Source organism: Crotalus tigris, unplaced genomic scaffold, assembly GCF_016545835.1.
Source record: "Crotalus tigris isolate CLP2741 ecotype Arizona unplaced genomic scaffold, ASM1654583v1 scf7180000024506.7606697, whole genome shotgun sequence".
NCBI classification, from domain to species: Eukaryota; Metazoa; Chordata; class Lepidosauria; order Squamata; family Viperidae; genus Crotalus; species Crotalus tigris.
In genome coordinates, this window is record NW_024100678.1 from 821077 (window position 1) to 834423 (window position 13347).

General features: G+C 41.9%; 1 protein-coding gene across 5 annotated transcripts in view; it reads right to left on the reverse strand.

Annotated features, from left to right (window-relative positions):
* LOC120303792 (stimulated by retinoic acid gene 6 protein-like) overlaps positions 1-13347 on the reverse strand; it is a 28580-nt gene that overhangs the window by 4201 nt on the left and 11032 nt on the right. For 3 of the 5 annotated variants that reach the window (XM_039333594.1, XM_039333597.1, XM_039333596.1), the window contains 11 exons: positions 13255-13300; positions 10654-10782; positions 9236-9306; positions 7566-7677; positions 6647-6785; positions 6060-6135; positions 5482-5563; positions 3806-3854; positions 3591-3708; positions 2864-2983; positions 1756-1919 (listed from right to left, as the gene is read on the reverse strand). In XM_039333594.1, coding sequence (XP_039189528.1) covers positions 1756-1919; positions 2864-2983; positions 3591-3708; positions 3806-3854; positions 5482-5563; positions 6060-6135; positions 6647-6785; positions 7566-7677; positions 9236-9306; positions 10654-10782; positions 13255-13300 — 1106 coding nt within the window. Of the gene's footprint in view, positions 1-1755; positions 2145-2863; positions 2984-3590; positions 3709-3805; positions 3855-5481; positions 5564-6059; positions 6136-6646; positions 6786-7565; positions 7678-9235; positions 9307-10653; positions 10783-13254; positions 13301-13347 lie in introns of those variants that run through there. The other 2 variants (XM_039333595.1, XM_039333598.1) reach the window with 2 other exon arrangements.

Here is a 13347-nt window from a genome sequence, read left to right on the forward strand (position 1 = left end):
CTCTCATTCTCTCTTTCCTCTCCCTCCCTCCCCCTTTTTTCTCCAGGTGAGGAGAAAGAGAGAGAGAGAGAGAGAGAAAATGAAAGGCAGAGGGCACCGAAGGGACGGGGGGGGGCAGGAGGCAGCAGAAGACCCCGTCGCTGCTGGAGGCACCCAGCTTCGCTGCCCGCCGGGCCTGCAGGGACTCCCCGGCTCATGGTCATGTTGGCAGCCCATCCCACGTGCTGCTGGCGTCCCTGAGCTCAAGTCGGGGCCACGGGGCATCTGCAGAATGCCCCGCCCATTGGCTGCATCACCAAGCCTCCCCTCGCGCCGCCAGGGTCCCCGGGCTTAACTCGCAGAGCATCTGCAGAACACCCCCATGAGCTGCTGGAGGAGCTGGGGCTGCTCTGCAACGCACGACGCTCCCGGCCATCCACGACCCACCAGCATCGCCCAGGGAGCGATGCCCCCGCCGGCCACCACCCCAGCCAGGACTGCTGCCCGGGGGGCAACAGGAGGAAGAAGGGGAGGAGGAGGAGGGCAAGGAAGCCGGCGCTGGACCCCAGGAGGAGGCACTCCCGCGGGTCTGGTTGGAAAATGCCTCCCCCTCCCTTTCTCTCCCCCCCATCTTCTACTCACCTCTCAAAGCAGCCAGGACTCTGGCGCACCTTCCCGGCCAGCTGGGCCAACAGTCCCATGGCTGGGGATTGCAGGGGCAGCTCTCCCTCAGGGCCGCGGCTTGCAGGAAGGCTGGCCCGCTAGGCTGAGGCCCTGGTGGGGATCCCCTGCGCAGGTCCCCGGCCACGTGCACCTGGTATGGGACCAACCAGGGAAATGGACTTCCTGGCTGCGCTTGTCTCAGAAGGTGGGGCACCCTGGCTCAGGGCCAACCAGGAGCCCTGTGAGGGGGCAAATCTGCATCAGAGAGAGAGAGAGAAGCACAAGTGCCTCTCTCTCTCTCTCTCTCTCTCTCTCTCTCTCTCTCTCTCCAAATGGCAGAGGAGGCTCGGAGCCGCAGGGGCAGAATCAAAAATGTCCCCAAAACGTCTTGTTCCATTGCCCCCATATCGCCCCCTTTTTGTTCCTTCACCCCCATGTCGCCCCTTTTCATTCCATCGCCCCCCTGAAAAATGAAATCGCCCCCTGGGGGGCGATATCGCCCAGGTTAAGAACCACTACTTTAGAAAGTCGTCTTATACGCTGGAAAATGCAGTAATCCTTGACTTATGACCACAATTGGAACCAGAATTTCCATAGCTAAGCAAGATGGTTGTTAAGTGAGCCATGGACAATTTTATGATCTTTCTGCCATGGTTGTTAAACAAATCACCACAGTTTTTAAATAGATAATTTAGTCATTAAAGAGATCCGGCTGCCACTATTAATTTTGCTTGTTAGAAACCAGCTGGGAAGATCATAAATGGTGATCACATGTCCTGCCACCATTATAAATACACACTGATTGCCAAGCATTGAATTCTGATCATGTGACACGGGGGAATGCTCCGATGGTCATTAACTGCGAGGGTCCAGTTGTAAATCCGTTGCAACGTCAAACAATCGCAAAATGAATGGCTGTAAGTTATAAATTGTGGGCTATCTGTAGTTAAATTAACCAAACCCATTAACTAACTAATACTTTATTCAGAGAAGAAATGTGTTAAACTGATGAAAAGACCCAACTAAATGGACCTCTTGGTTCGCTCGTTTTCCCATTCAGGAGTATTTGAAGGAATGTCTGGTCTCAGAACTCCGAGAAAGTCAGGCTCTTACCCATATCCGCTGCTTCGTAGCCTTTAGGCATGATGGTCCTATCAATCCGAGCAATCAGCCAGGCTCCCAAAACAATGCTGCACAACAGCCGGAAGAGACAGGCGCTCAGGCCCAGCATGACATTAGAGAAGAACAGGAAGTAATTGAAATTATGGAACACTTTTCTGAAAGTACAAATAAATGACCATTGGAAAGATTCATATTGATTCATGGCTGAGGACCCGACTGTGGATATCTGTCAAAAGGGTCCCCGCTTCTTCTGATGATTATTTTTTAATTATATGTTAATTATTAATTTAAATAGGAAGAGTTTCGGAGAAGTGGTAAGGCCACACTTGGAATACTGCATGCAGTTTTGGTCACCACGATGTAAGAAAGATGTTGAGACTCTAGAAAGAGTACAGAGAAGAGCAACAAAGATGATTAGGGGACTGGAGGCTAAAACATATAAGGAACGGTTGCTAGAACTGGGTATGTCTAGTTTAACGAAGAGAAGGACAAGGGGGGACATGATAGCATTATTCCAATATCTCAGGGGCTGCCATAAAGAAGAGGGAATTAAGCTATTTTCCAAAGCACCTGAAGGCAGGACAAGAAGCAACGGGTGGAAACTAATCAAGGAGAGAAGCAACCTAGAACTAGGGAGAAACTTCCTGACAGTGAAAACAATTAATCAGTGGAACAACCTGCCTCCAGAAGCAGTAAATGCTCCAACACTGGAAGTTTTTAAGAAGAGACTGGACAGCCATTTGTCCGAAATGGTGTAGGGTTTCCTGCCTGAGCAGGGGGTTGGACTAGATGACCTCCAAGGTCCCTTCCAACTTTACTATTACATGGTTGTCAAGTTCTACCTAGAACTTGGGCAGTCTGTTTGAATTGGCCAAGTTCTCTTCTTAGACATGGAAAAGATATTCTCTTGAATGCGCTGCTATATAATTTGGGGTAGTTCCAAATAAAACATGAATGAAGTTTATGCCTAAAATATTTTATTTTAAACGATCGCTTGATGCGATAACATATTCATTTACTTCAAGTTTACTTCAGCTTCAGAAATGAAATATCGTTCCTAAAAAAATAAGGAATCGTGACCTAATTAAGGGGAACTCACCTGTTATCAAGAGCCAAAGGCTTTTCCTTGTCATCTTGCAAAATCTTTGGCTGGAGGAAAAATTGGCTGGCTGTCATAATCTGCAGCAAGATGAACCCTATGACAATGGCAAGGGTCAAGCTGAAGGGGAGAAGGCAGAAATAAGTTATAGCTGTGCAAGTCTGCACCCCAGATGAAAGAAGGTACTTTTATGTATCTACAGCTCTTTATTTTAGGTATTTTACATGAAAGAGAGCGGAGTTGACCAAAATAAAGGCAGAATAAAATCTAATAGATACACAGGCAAACACATAAACTTTTTTTATTTTTTAAATCCCAATCACTCAAATCAAAAGCACCTCTACAGCTAAGCCTAGGCCTCCATCCAGATAAATGTCTTAAAACATCAAGAAATTCTCACAGGGAAGTCATAAACAAAGGGTGCAGCTGGGTGAAGCTGTCCTCTAATATTAATTTCATGAATATAAGAAATATATTTTATGAACTGGCACGAGGTTTGAGCTAACTGAAAAAAATATTCATATGTAAACTGGAGAGTACAAGTTTTGAGCCTGTCTATTTGATCCCCAGAATTAGAATATCCACAGCAGTAACCTACCCCCACCAAGTGGTATGCCCATATTCATGCTCCAGAGACCCCTCACTGCAGAACTGGCCTCTCCATGTGTTTCAGCAGACAATAAGGGACACGTTTTCTGCAAATCCTAGCAAAATCAAAGGCACTTACATGCCAGTTCCCAAATTTTTAGCCATTTCTATCCCCTGGCCATGCTTTATAGGTAGCACCAAACCGTAAATGAGCATCACCCCAAAGAGGCACTGTATGATATGGATGACCAGGTAGCCTAGAAAAGAAAGCACAAGCAACCAATTGAAAAGGCCATATCAAGGGCACTCCACTTTGCTAGGGAAAATGATATGTTTACACTATACGATACATACCCCAAAGGAGATAGGCAATTTGCCAGCCAGAATATCTTGCAATTGCTCCCTGTTAATATGAAAACAATTTTTAAAAAGGACAGATATTTATATAGGCATTTTGCCAACTAATTAATGTATTAGCCAATTGAAATTCCACTGATTTTAACTGAAAGAAATGCCTGATACTTATTTGAAGAACCACAATGTGCTTTTTAAATACCACATATAATGTAAAAAAAAGAAAAAGAACAAAGATACCACCCCTTTCTGAAAACTTACTGAAATTACAGTATCTGTTTTTCCTTTCCTATCATAGAAATGCATAAACACAAAGAACATATGATCAAGTATGCCTTTCATTCAGAGCTTTATTGACAAAACTATTTACCCGTTAAAACTTATACATAAATTCTGATATCTTCCAAACCTGGAACCCATGTGCTTACTGAGAATTGACAAGGAATAAATGAAACATCCAATTGTAGCAAATAAGTGAAATTCGTTCAGGATGGAGCTTGTTTAGGGCTGCAAAATCCAGACCACTATTAAATGTCATCAGAGATACAGAAAAAAAAATGCCTCTATTTAAAGATTGTCCAGATTTTGCTGTTCTGGGTAGCTCTTGTGTAAACTTCACTGTGCTGTTACTCTTAAGAATAGCATGTATTTATACAGAATAGTTCAAGCTACAATAGTAGACATTTAGCAAGAGAAAGCCTTTCAATATACAGAAGGCAGAAATCCAACAGCTGTATCTACTGGAAATGTATTTGGATGGATTAGGGAACTGTTGAACTTCTGCAGTGGTGGGATTCAAATACGTGAACAACCTGTTCTCTGCGTGGATGCCGCTTCCGGTGGTCCATTCTGAGCCTGGAAGGCCTCCCCAGACCTCCCAGGCTCAGAACAGACTTCCAGAAGCGGCATCCACACACTCCTGGTAAGCCGTTCTGGGCCTGGGAGGCATTCTCTTGGCCTCTGAGGCCCAGAACGGATTTCCAGAAGTGGCATCCACACACTTCTGGCAGTCTATTCTGGGCCTTGCAAAAAGGGCTAGGGCTTCAGCCAGTTTGCCGAACCGGTGCAAACCGGCTGAATCCCATCACTGAACTTCTGCCTATATAATTTCTGTAGTAGGAAAAATCTGGGGGAAGCAGTCTTGTGCATACACACTATGCATAATTTTTCGGGCAGATTTATATTAAGTGATTGGAGAAAGTTGCTATCGAGTGATGGGATTGGACACATTCCTACCCAGTCTAAATTTTATCTGACACACCGATGCAACCTGTGGATGCCAATGACCATGACTTTTAAATACATGATTGTAAGTGAAACTCAGCAAATTCTTCAGACTTTAAGATGGGTGGATATTTAGCATTTATTTCCAATCTCTTTGTCCTTTGAAGGGCAACGGTGGAATAGATTTTACTCTCACCTTAAAATGCAGGCTATTCTTGGTTATTGTGAAATCTGTATATGAGCCTGATGGTTAGAAGAATGCGGCCATTGTCCTCCAATACAAAGTGAAACTAGCAAGACCAAATGCAAAAACTGCAAGGGGATTAGTTTATTGAGTGTGGGTGGGAGGGTGTTTGATAGAATTCTGACTGAAAGGCCACAAAAAAGATTTTGCTTAAAAATTAGTTGGATGTGAAGACATTAACCAGGATTAGAGAAAACTCAGAACTCACCGCGCTTTGCGAAGATGAAACTTTGCTAAATAGTGTCGGAAGGAATTCCTTCTGACCTGCCCGTAGCCTCTTGATATGTTTTCTAGAAAACAAAGGCATTCAGGCACATTTTCGAGGTAGAATTTCAGAACTCCTTTAAAACATATGTTTTAATAGAACAGAAGATGAGCAGTAGAGCAGTGGTTCTCAACCTTTTTAATGCCGCGACCCCCAACCGGTCGTAAGTCGAGGACTACTCAACCGGTCGTAAGTCGAGGACTACTCAACTGGTGCAGCACCGTTTGCAGAATGGGACTTTTGGCGGACTCAGCAGGGCAGAGACAGCCTGGACAATTCCTATTGGCTTTTGAAAGCCAATAGAATTAGACTCTATTCAAGAGAGTCTATTCTATTGGCTTTCAAAAGCCAATAGAATAAAAGGGAGTAGCACAGCTAAGGAAAAGGGGGGGGAAATGGCGGACTGCGTTGTTTGGCAACCCCCGTGAAACGGTCGTTCGACCCCAAATGGGGTCCCGACCCATAGGTTGAGAACCACTGCAGTAGTGGATCACAAACTCAGAAAGAAGATCAAGGCATACCTGTAGCAGGCAAGGATATGGAACACGTAGCTGATACTTGTGAGACAAGCGGAGCCAACAGTGAAGATCCACACACCTATTGAGAAGCAACGTTGGTGATTTATTCTGTCCACAATCCCCACAATCAAGTGCCATTCATGTTTCCATACTCAACCAGCACCAAGCATAGACAAAAATAATAAACTTTAGAGTAATTTATTTTATCCTTGTCCAGTTATATCTCAGCTGTTTTTCAATTCAGATGTTAAACTGATGTGCAAATGAAAAGGCAACCATTATGGACAATACCTTATGTTTCTTTAACAGTATTATGTCTTCTTAGCATAAGGAATGGGAAATAATTTTCTATCCCCTTTAACAAATCATTTTGTTTTATTAAACTTCAAAGACCTCACAGTTAACATTTTGTTTAAAAACATCACCTTTAAAAACTGTAACCATTGCATTTTTTTTTTAAAATTTAAACATGAAATCCATAAAGCAAGGCTCAAAAAGCCATCACCAATATTCAATTTTGTGGCCAATATTTGCATATGTAATAAACCCAAGATTTAATTTTAAAAAGTCTGATGCCCTCATGACTATACCTTCCATGACTTCAATGAATTCTTTTAAGGGTTGGATATCTGTTACATTGCTGGAAGCTGGGAGCATTTCATAATTTGATATCAGAATTACCAGTGTACATGAAACCAGCTTGTAAACATAATACTCAATCACAGCAAACTGGAAGAGAAAGAGAGAAGCAGTAATTCAGTGATTGTAAAGGTGTGAGAAAAAGACCTTGAGAAATGCCCCCCCCCAAAAAATGCTGTGTAGGGAACAGACCTAAGTGAAGGCATAGCCCACAGCTGCACAATGGACAGAGGAAGAAATTGACAAGGGATTCCCCCCCACACACACACACAACTTCTGTAGAAGAAAGTGAATCAAGAATCAGTAGCCATCAGTAGCTAAATCTCTGAAAATAACAAAAATAAACTTTTTATAGAACTCTTTCTTATGATATGAGTATAATATTAAGGCCAGTGTTATAGAGCGGGACTGTTGAGAACTTAACCTTATGTCTTTTCATAAACAGATATAACAAAACATAATTCATGTATCCTCAACAGTTTCATTAAGTGGGATTGCTCCTGCAAAGCAGACTGTTTCTACACAATTTTGGGTAGAAAGATGTTATAAAGAAGAATGGAGATTAGGATTTACATGAACATTTCTATATTTTTGTTTGTGAGGCACAAAAAGAAGGATGACTGCAACAACACTATTTTAATATTGTCTTAAGTTGTCACAATTTGGAATAAATTATTTTTTTGTGCCCAGTATACTGAAGACGGACGTAGTTCTACAAATAAAATTCTATAATCCAATGTTTATTTTTGGATTACAAATAGCAGTTGATACTCAGAATGCCTTGAGTTTAAAATTAGTGAAATAAGATTGGAAACACCCATGTTTTCCTAGTTCAGCATGTTTTGCATGACCCACAACTCTTTGACTTACCATGTAAAGGCAAATGATGGCTAGCACAGTTGTACTGATCATTTGGCTGGGAAACTGAAAATAAGGATCCCATTCATAGATTTTCTGCTGGATCCAAGATTTCTGAGGCTTCCTGTTTTTAAGAAAGACAATATGGACAGTTTTGAGGAGACAGGTAACAAGAGGTTAAACTTCCTTGCCATCATTCACTTTTTGTCTTCTTTCACCTTAATCAAAAGGCAGACTTCTTCAATATCACATCCCTTTATCCACTTTTATATTAGTCTAATACTGAGCTTCTATATTAGATTGGCTGTCAGTCAGTTCAAACTATTTTCTCTTTCTAGGGCAAGGTTCCCAAACATGGCAACTTTAAGACATGTGGACTTCAATTCCCAGAATTCCCCAGCCAGCTGGGGAATTCTGGAAGCTGAAGTCCATATGTCTTAAAGTTGCCAAGGTTGGGAAACCCTGTTCTAAGAAATGGTAAAGATGCTGCAATTCAGGGAACACAGTAACGGCAAGGGAACTTAATTGAATTACCAATGAATTACCAATTCCCAGGCCTGGATTAACCTTTGAAGAAAAGAAGGGAATGGGCACCACGGAGTTCCCCCCACCACCACCACCATCATGCCCTTAACTCTTTCACTGCCACACAGGATTTTACTCATATTTTTTGTCTCTCTCCTTAACTGCCCTATTCAACTTTACTCAAGATAGTAAAAAAAGGTTTTCTTTAACATGATGAGTAACTAAAGTTTAAAAATTTGAATCTTAATAACTTGTGGTTTGAGCAATGACAGGTCCAAAGGACAGCATTATTGCACTAAGACTAGGGCATCGTTTGCCCTTAATCTCACCCTGTCGATCTCTTTCAGAACTAGATATTAAGGGCACCATTGAGCTAGTTATTTGTGACTAATATCTTCATACAACAATGTCAGTATGTGCCAAATGAAAGCAACGACAATTATTTCTCAGAGTCTTTCCCCATATCAATGTATCTGTCATTGATATGGGGAAAGACTCTGAGATTATTTACTGTTAGCCCTTCAAGGTAGACCAGAAACCAAAAACATGCAGGGCAAATATTATTTTGCTATAAAGCTATAATTACAGGTAGTCCTCATTTTACAACCATTCACTGAACGACTGTTCAGCTCTCACAAAAATGACTTACAGCCAGTCCTTGCACTTGCGACCATTGCAGCTTCCCCACAGTCATGTGATCAAAATTGAGGTGCTGGTGTGTATTTACAATGGTTGCAGCATCCCAGAGTCACGCGATCGCCATTGGCAACCTTCCCAGCCAGCTTCCCACAAGCCATGTCAATGGGAGGAAGCCAGATTTGCTGCACAATCACACAATTCACATAAACTGTAGTGATTCACTAAACAGCCATGGGGAAAATGGTCACAAAATTAAGTGCAACTCACTTAACAACCACCTGGCATGGCAATGGAAATTCTGGCCTGAAATGTGGTCGTAAGTCAAGAACTATCTGTAACATAATCTGGCTAGACTGAATGCTCCTCCCCACTCCCTCCCTTCATCTTCATGGGAGCTAGGAAGAGGTTCCCCAGAAAACAAAATGCAGATTGCTGAGGGAACTGTCCCTAGAAATTAAGAATACATGGTATATATGACTTCCTAAGAAATGTTCCTCAAACAAAATGAGCATCCTCACTGCAGTGGAGGTTTCCTCAACAATTGTTGGACGTATTGGGCATGATGGGTCTCCAGTAAAGTAGGGTTGTCCTGCAGGAAAGAAAAAATATTTATTGTTTTAGGACCTATACCTTTCAATGGTCAGAAATGGTTAGAAATAAGGAACAGAGCAGTGTCACGCTAGAAGTGGCTGATGGACCAGGAAAAAAATCCCCCTCCTCACCCATGCAGCCTGCATCATACTCCATCCCTCCCCATATTTAATTACAATCTGTGTTTTTATTATTATTGTTATTAGAATTATCTACTTTATGGTTTTGTTGCTTTTAATGTTGTAAGCAGTCCAGAGTGGTGAGATGGATGGCAAATAAATTTAATAAATGAATAGATAAACAGACGAACAAATAGGAGTGATCTCCTGAATGAATGACCAGTTGGAGAGAACACAACCTAGAATCAAGAATGTTTTGTGGAGTCTGGGTCAGGGAGTTAAGTGTGTGTGTGTGTGTGTGTGTGTGTATCCATTGTATAGAATTGTGCTTCTCTTTTTGATATTGTTATATCTAGGAGAATGTAAAACATTTTAAAGACTTTGTAAAAGCTATCTGCCATCACTTTTCCAAGAAAATGAGTATAGAATTAGAGGAATGTCTAATATTTAATTCATCTTTAGCATGAATATAAAAGTGTGTCATTTATCCAAAGTATTTTGAAAGTAACTTGAAAATATCTTCCCTTCCACAACATATTTTTGTATAGAGGTGAGAGATGGAAGCAATGATGGATGCTGCCTGCAATGTCACCAGCTACAGCAGACGTGGGGAACTATGACCCTTTTTTTGACTTGTGGACTTCAACTCCCAGAATTCCTGAGCCAGAATTCTGGCATTTGAAGTCCATAAATCATAAAAGAACCATAATTCCCCACCCCTGAACTACGGCTTCACATTTCTCTTGGAAATGGTTTGGCAAGAAAATAAAGGCAGAGAAGGTCGCAAATGGTGACCATGTGACCACAGAGGTGCTGTGATGGCCAGAACTTTGAGGATCAGTCATAAGTACCACTTGTTCAGCACCATCATATATTTGAGCATAACAACGAGCAGTTGCTGAGGAGTACTTGTCAGCTTTCACATATTATGTATAAAGGAAACCCAAATCTTAAAGTATTGGTTGTTGATAAGATAGTGCCATCTTCTTTTCTCAGAATTAGGTGGATTAACTGGAAATAAGTCAAGAAGATCCCCTAAAATAGGGATGGATGTTTACAGCCCTCCAGATCCTGTTGAGTTCTAATGTCCAACAGCATCAGTTATTGGAGGTGTTGGACATTAGACTGGGCATTGTGAGGATATTGGGCAACATCTGGAGGGCATGGTACTCTTGCAAAGGGACCCATGGAGTGCAAAGGGGAAGAAATACTCCATGAATACTTACCGTCGGAAGGCCTGTCTGGAACTGGGCCCATGACGCTTTTATCAACATGTGGGTAAATTTCCCTAGCAGGAAAAGCTGGCAGAACAAGGAAGGCCAATAGAAAATGACCTTCTCATAATACCCCAAAATCTGTGGGGGAAAAAATAGGATCAAGCTGTTATCTGCTGGTGCTACAATGAATCATTGCTATGCCAGACAGACTTCTAATGATTAGCCCTTCAGCCACAGGATCACAATATGTTGCCATCCACAAAAGCTGCTCACATCTCTCTTCCTTCTGAGCCTCAGCATTAACACTTTGAATGTTCAGTTGGACTGCGGGCTCTGATTCAATCCAGAGCTCAGCTGAATGGCTGGCCTTCTGCCCTCACTTCGTCTGCCAGCAAATCCATAAGTGGCTTTGCAGCTGCCAAATTGAAACATGTCTAAAACATGCTGGCTTGACGGAAAAAGGCTTTCCCTGTTGTTGGTGTTAGCTGGAAATGCTACAAAGCACCCTTGAGATTCTCTTTACACCTTTGTCCAGGCTGCACCTGGAGCTACACAGCAGCATCTTAAAAGTGACATGACAGCACTTGCTCACATCTCCCCGTTTTTTCCCCATAAAGGAAGGACCCAGCATGACGGTATACATGAGAAACAACTGAAGAAAAGCAAGCGGGCAGGAGACATTACATTACCAGAAGTGTTAAAGAGATTCAGGAAGCAGCCATTTCTAACTACTCTGCTTATGGAAGTCAAAAGTGTTTGCTTTAATGGGACATGAAATGTTTTGCACAGCTTTCCTCTCCTTGCAGTTAAGAAGCAAGAAAAATAGCTGGTTAAAAGGAAAACTAGCAACATTTGTAGCTGCTACAGTACATATCAGTGACTCCGTTGGCTCAGCAGTTAAGAAAGTGGGCTTGTCAGTTGGAAGCTGGCAGTCCAGGTTTGAGACCTGAGCAACAGGGTGAGTTACTGTCCTTACCCCAGCTCTTGCCAACCTAGCTGTTTGAAAGCATGCAAATGCAAGAAGATAAATAGGTACCACTCTGGTGGGAAGACTCGTGACATCATACAGTCCACATGACCGCAGAAATGTCTTTGAACAGCGTTGGCTCAGTGGTGTGCGGGCGAGCATTATCATGAACCAAACCACACCGGAAGTGGTGCCATAGAAAATCCCGCCAAATGTGAAGATGCCAAAGGAGTGCTGCTAGTGAAGTTCCTGGAGCGTTGGTTCAACCATCAATTCAGACGTCTACTGTGAAACGTTATGAAAACTCAGACGAACCATCCATAACAAGCGTCAGGGCATGCTGACTTCCAGTGTGATGTTGGTTCACGGTAATGCTTGCCTGCACACCACTAGATGCACCCAAGAACTTTTGAAGCGCTTCCGTTGAGATGTTTTTGATAATCCCCCCATAGCCCAGATTTGGCACTAAGCGACTACTATTAAGGAATTTGAAACCTTGTCAGATGTTATGACAAGTGCCACAATTTGAATGGTGATTATGTCGAAAAGTAATGTAAAGTTGTAGCTTTCTAATATGCATAATAAAAGTTCTGTATCTGCAAGTGTCTGTCATTGATAACCAAACAAAGGTTTATTTCCAAATTGCCCTCGTAGTATATGCCACTTCATGTATGTATCCATATTGTAAACTGATTCTGTAGAAAATGGTGCCAAATTTTACGCTCTCTTCTGGATGTCAACCGGTTTTACAATTAGCTGTTGTAGCAACAATGACTAAAATTTTGGCCCTCAATATCATATTCATGGATGTATAGGAGTTGGTGACTCATAAGCTTTGTCTCTGATACTTGGGTGTTTTATGATTGGTACAGATGCCATGGTCACCATTTTATAATTTCCTCTTCAAATTATACCCATTGTACCAGAAAGATTGAAGGTCTTTCAATTATTACAATGAGCCATACAACAAGAAATCTGGATTATAAATCTCACTTTGCTTACAAATTCACCATGGAGACTCAGGCACCTCTGAGCATTGAACTTTCTCTTGTTCCAAGTCATCTTTGTTCCCTGTTTATTTTATATGCTATTCTTTAAGTGCCATAATGAATGCTTCTCTTTCCAAACGTATAAATAATATTTGAATTGAATTAAATTGAATTGAGGAAAATTCATGTTGGGTTTTCTCAAGAATACAATAATGGAAGTAGACATTTTGTTTCCTGGGCCTCTTTAATCTTTCCTCTTAGGTTGGTTATCTTTCAGTTACAGCTCCCATTGAAGAAAAGGAAGACAATATAGTCATTGCTCATTTCAGTTTTGTGGCTGATAGGAATTGTAAACTAATGTACATGGAAGATAGAGGTAGCTGACTTATAAGATGTCTAGGATGAGCATTCATAAGTGTTTCACAATTATATTACCACAGTGCTAAATGATGATAGACAGGCAGGGGTGTGTGTGTGTGTGTGTGTGTGTGAGAGAGAGAGAGAGAGAGAGAGAGAGAGAGAGAGAGAGAGAGAGAGAGAGAGAGAGAGAGAGAGAGAATGAGAGATGAATGAGAGAGAGAGATAGAGAGAGAGAGAGAGAGAGAAAGAAAGAGATCCACATTTTGCACTGTTATTAAATAGGTACATACTAACTTCTCCGTGTGGGCACTGTCCAATGTGCATAGCCATAGTTACAAACCTGCCAGAACAAACAAAGAAATAAAAGGAAGAACTTCAGTTATGAAA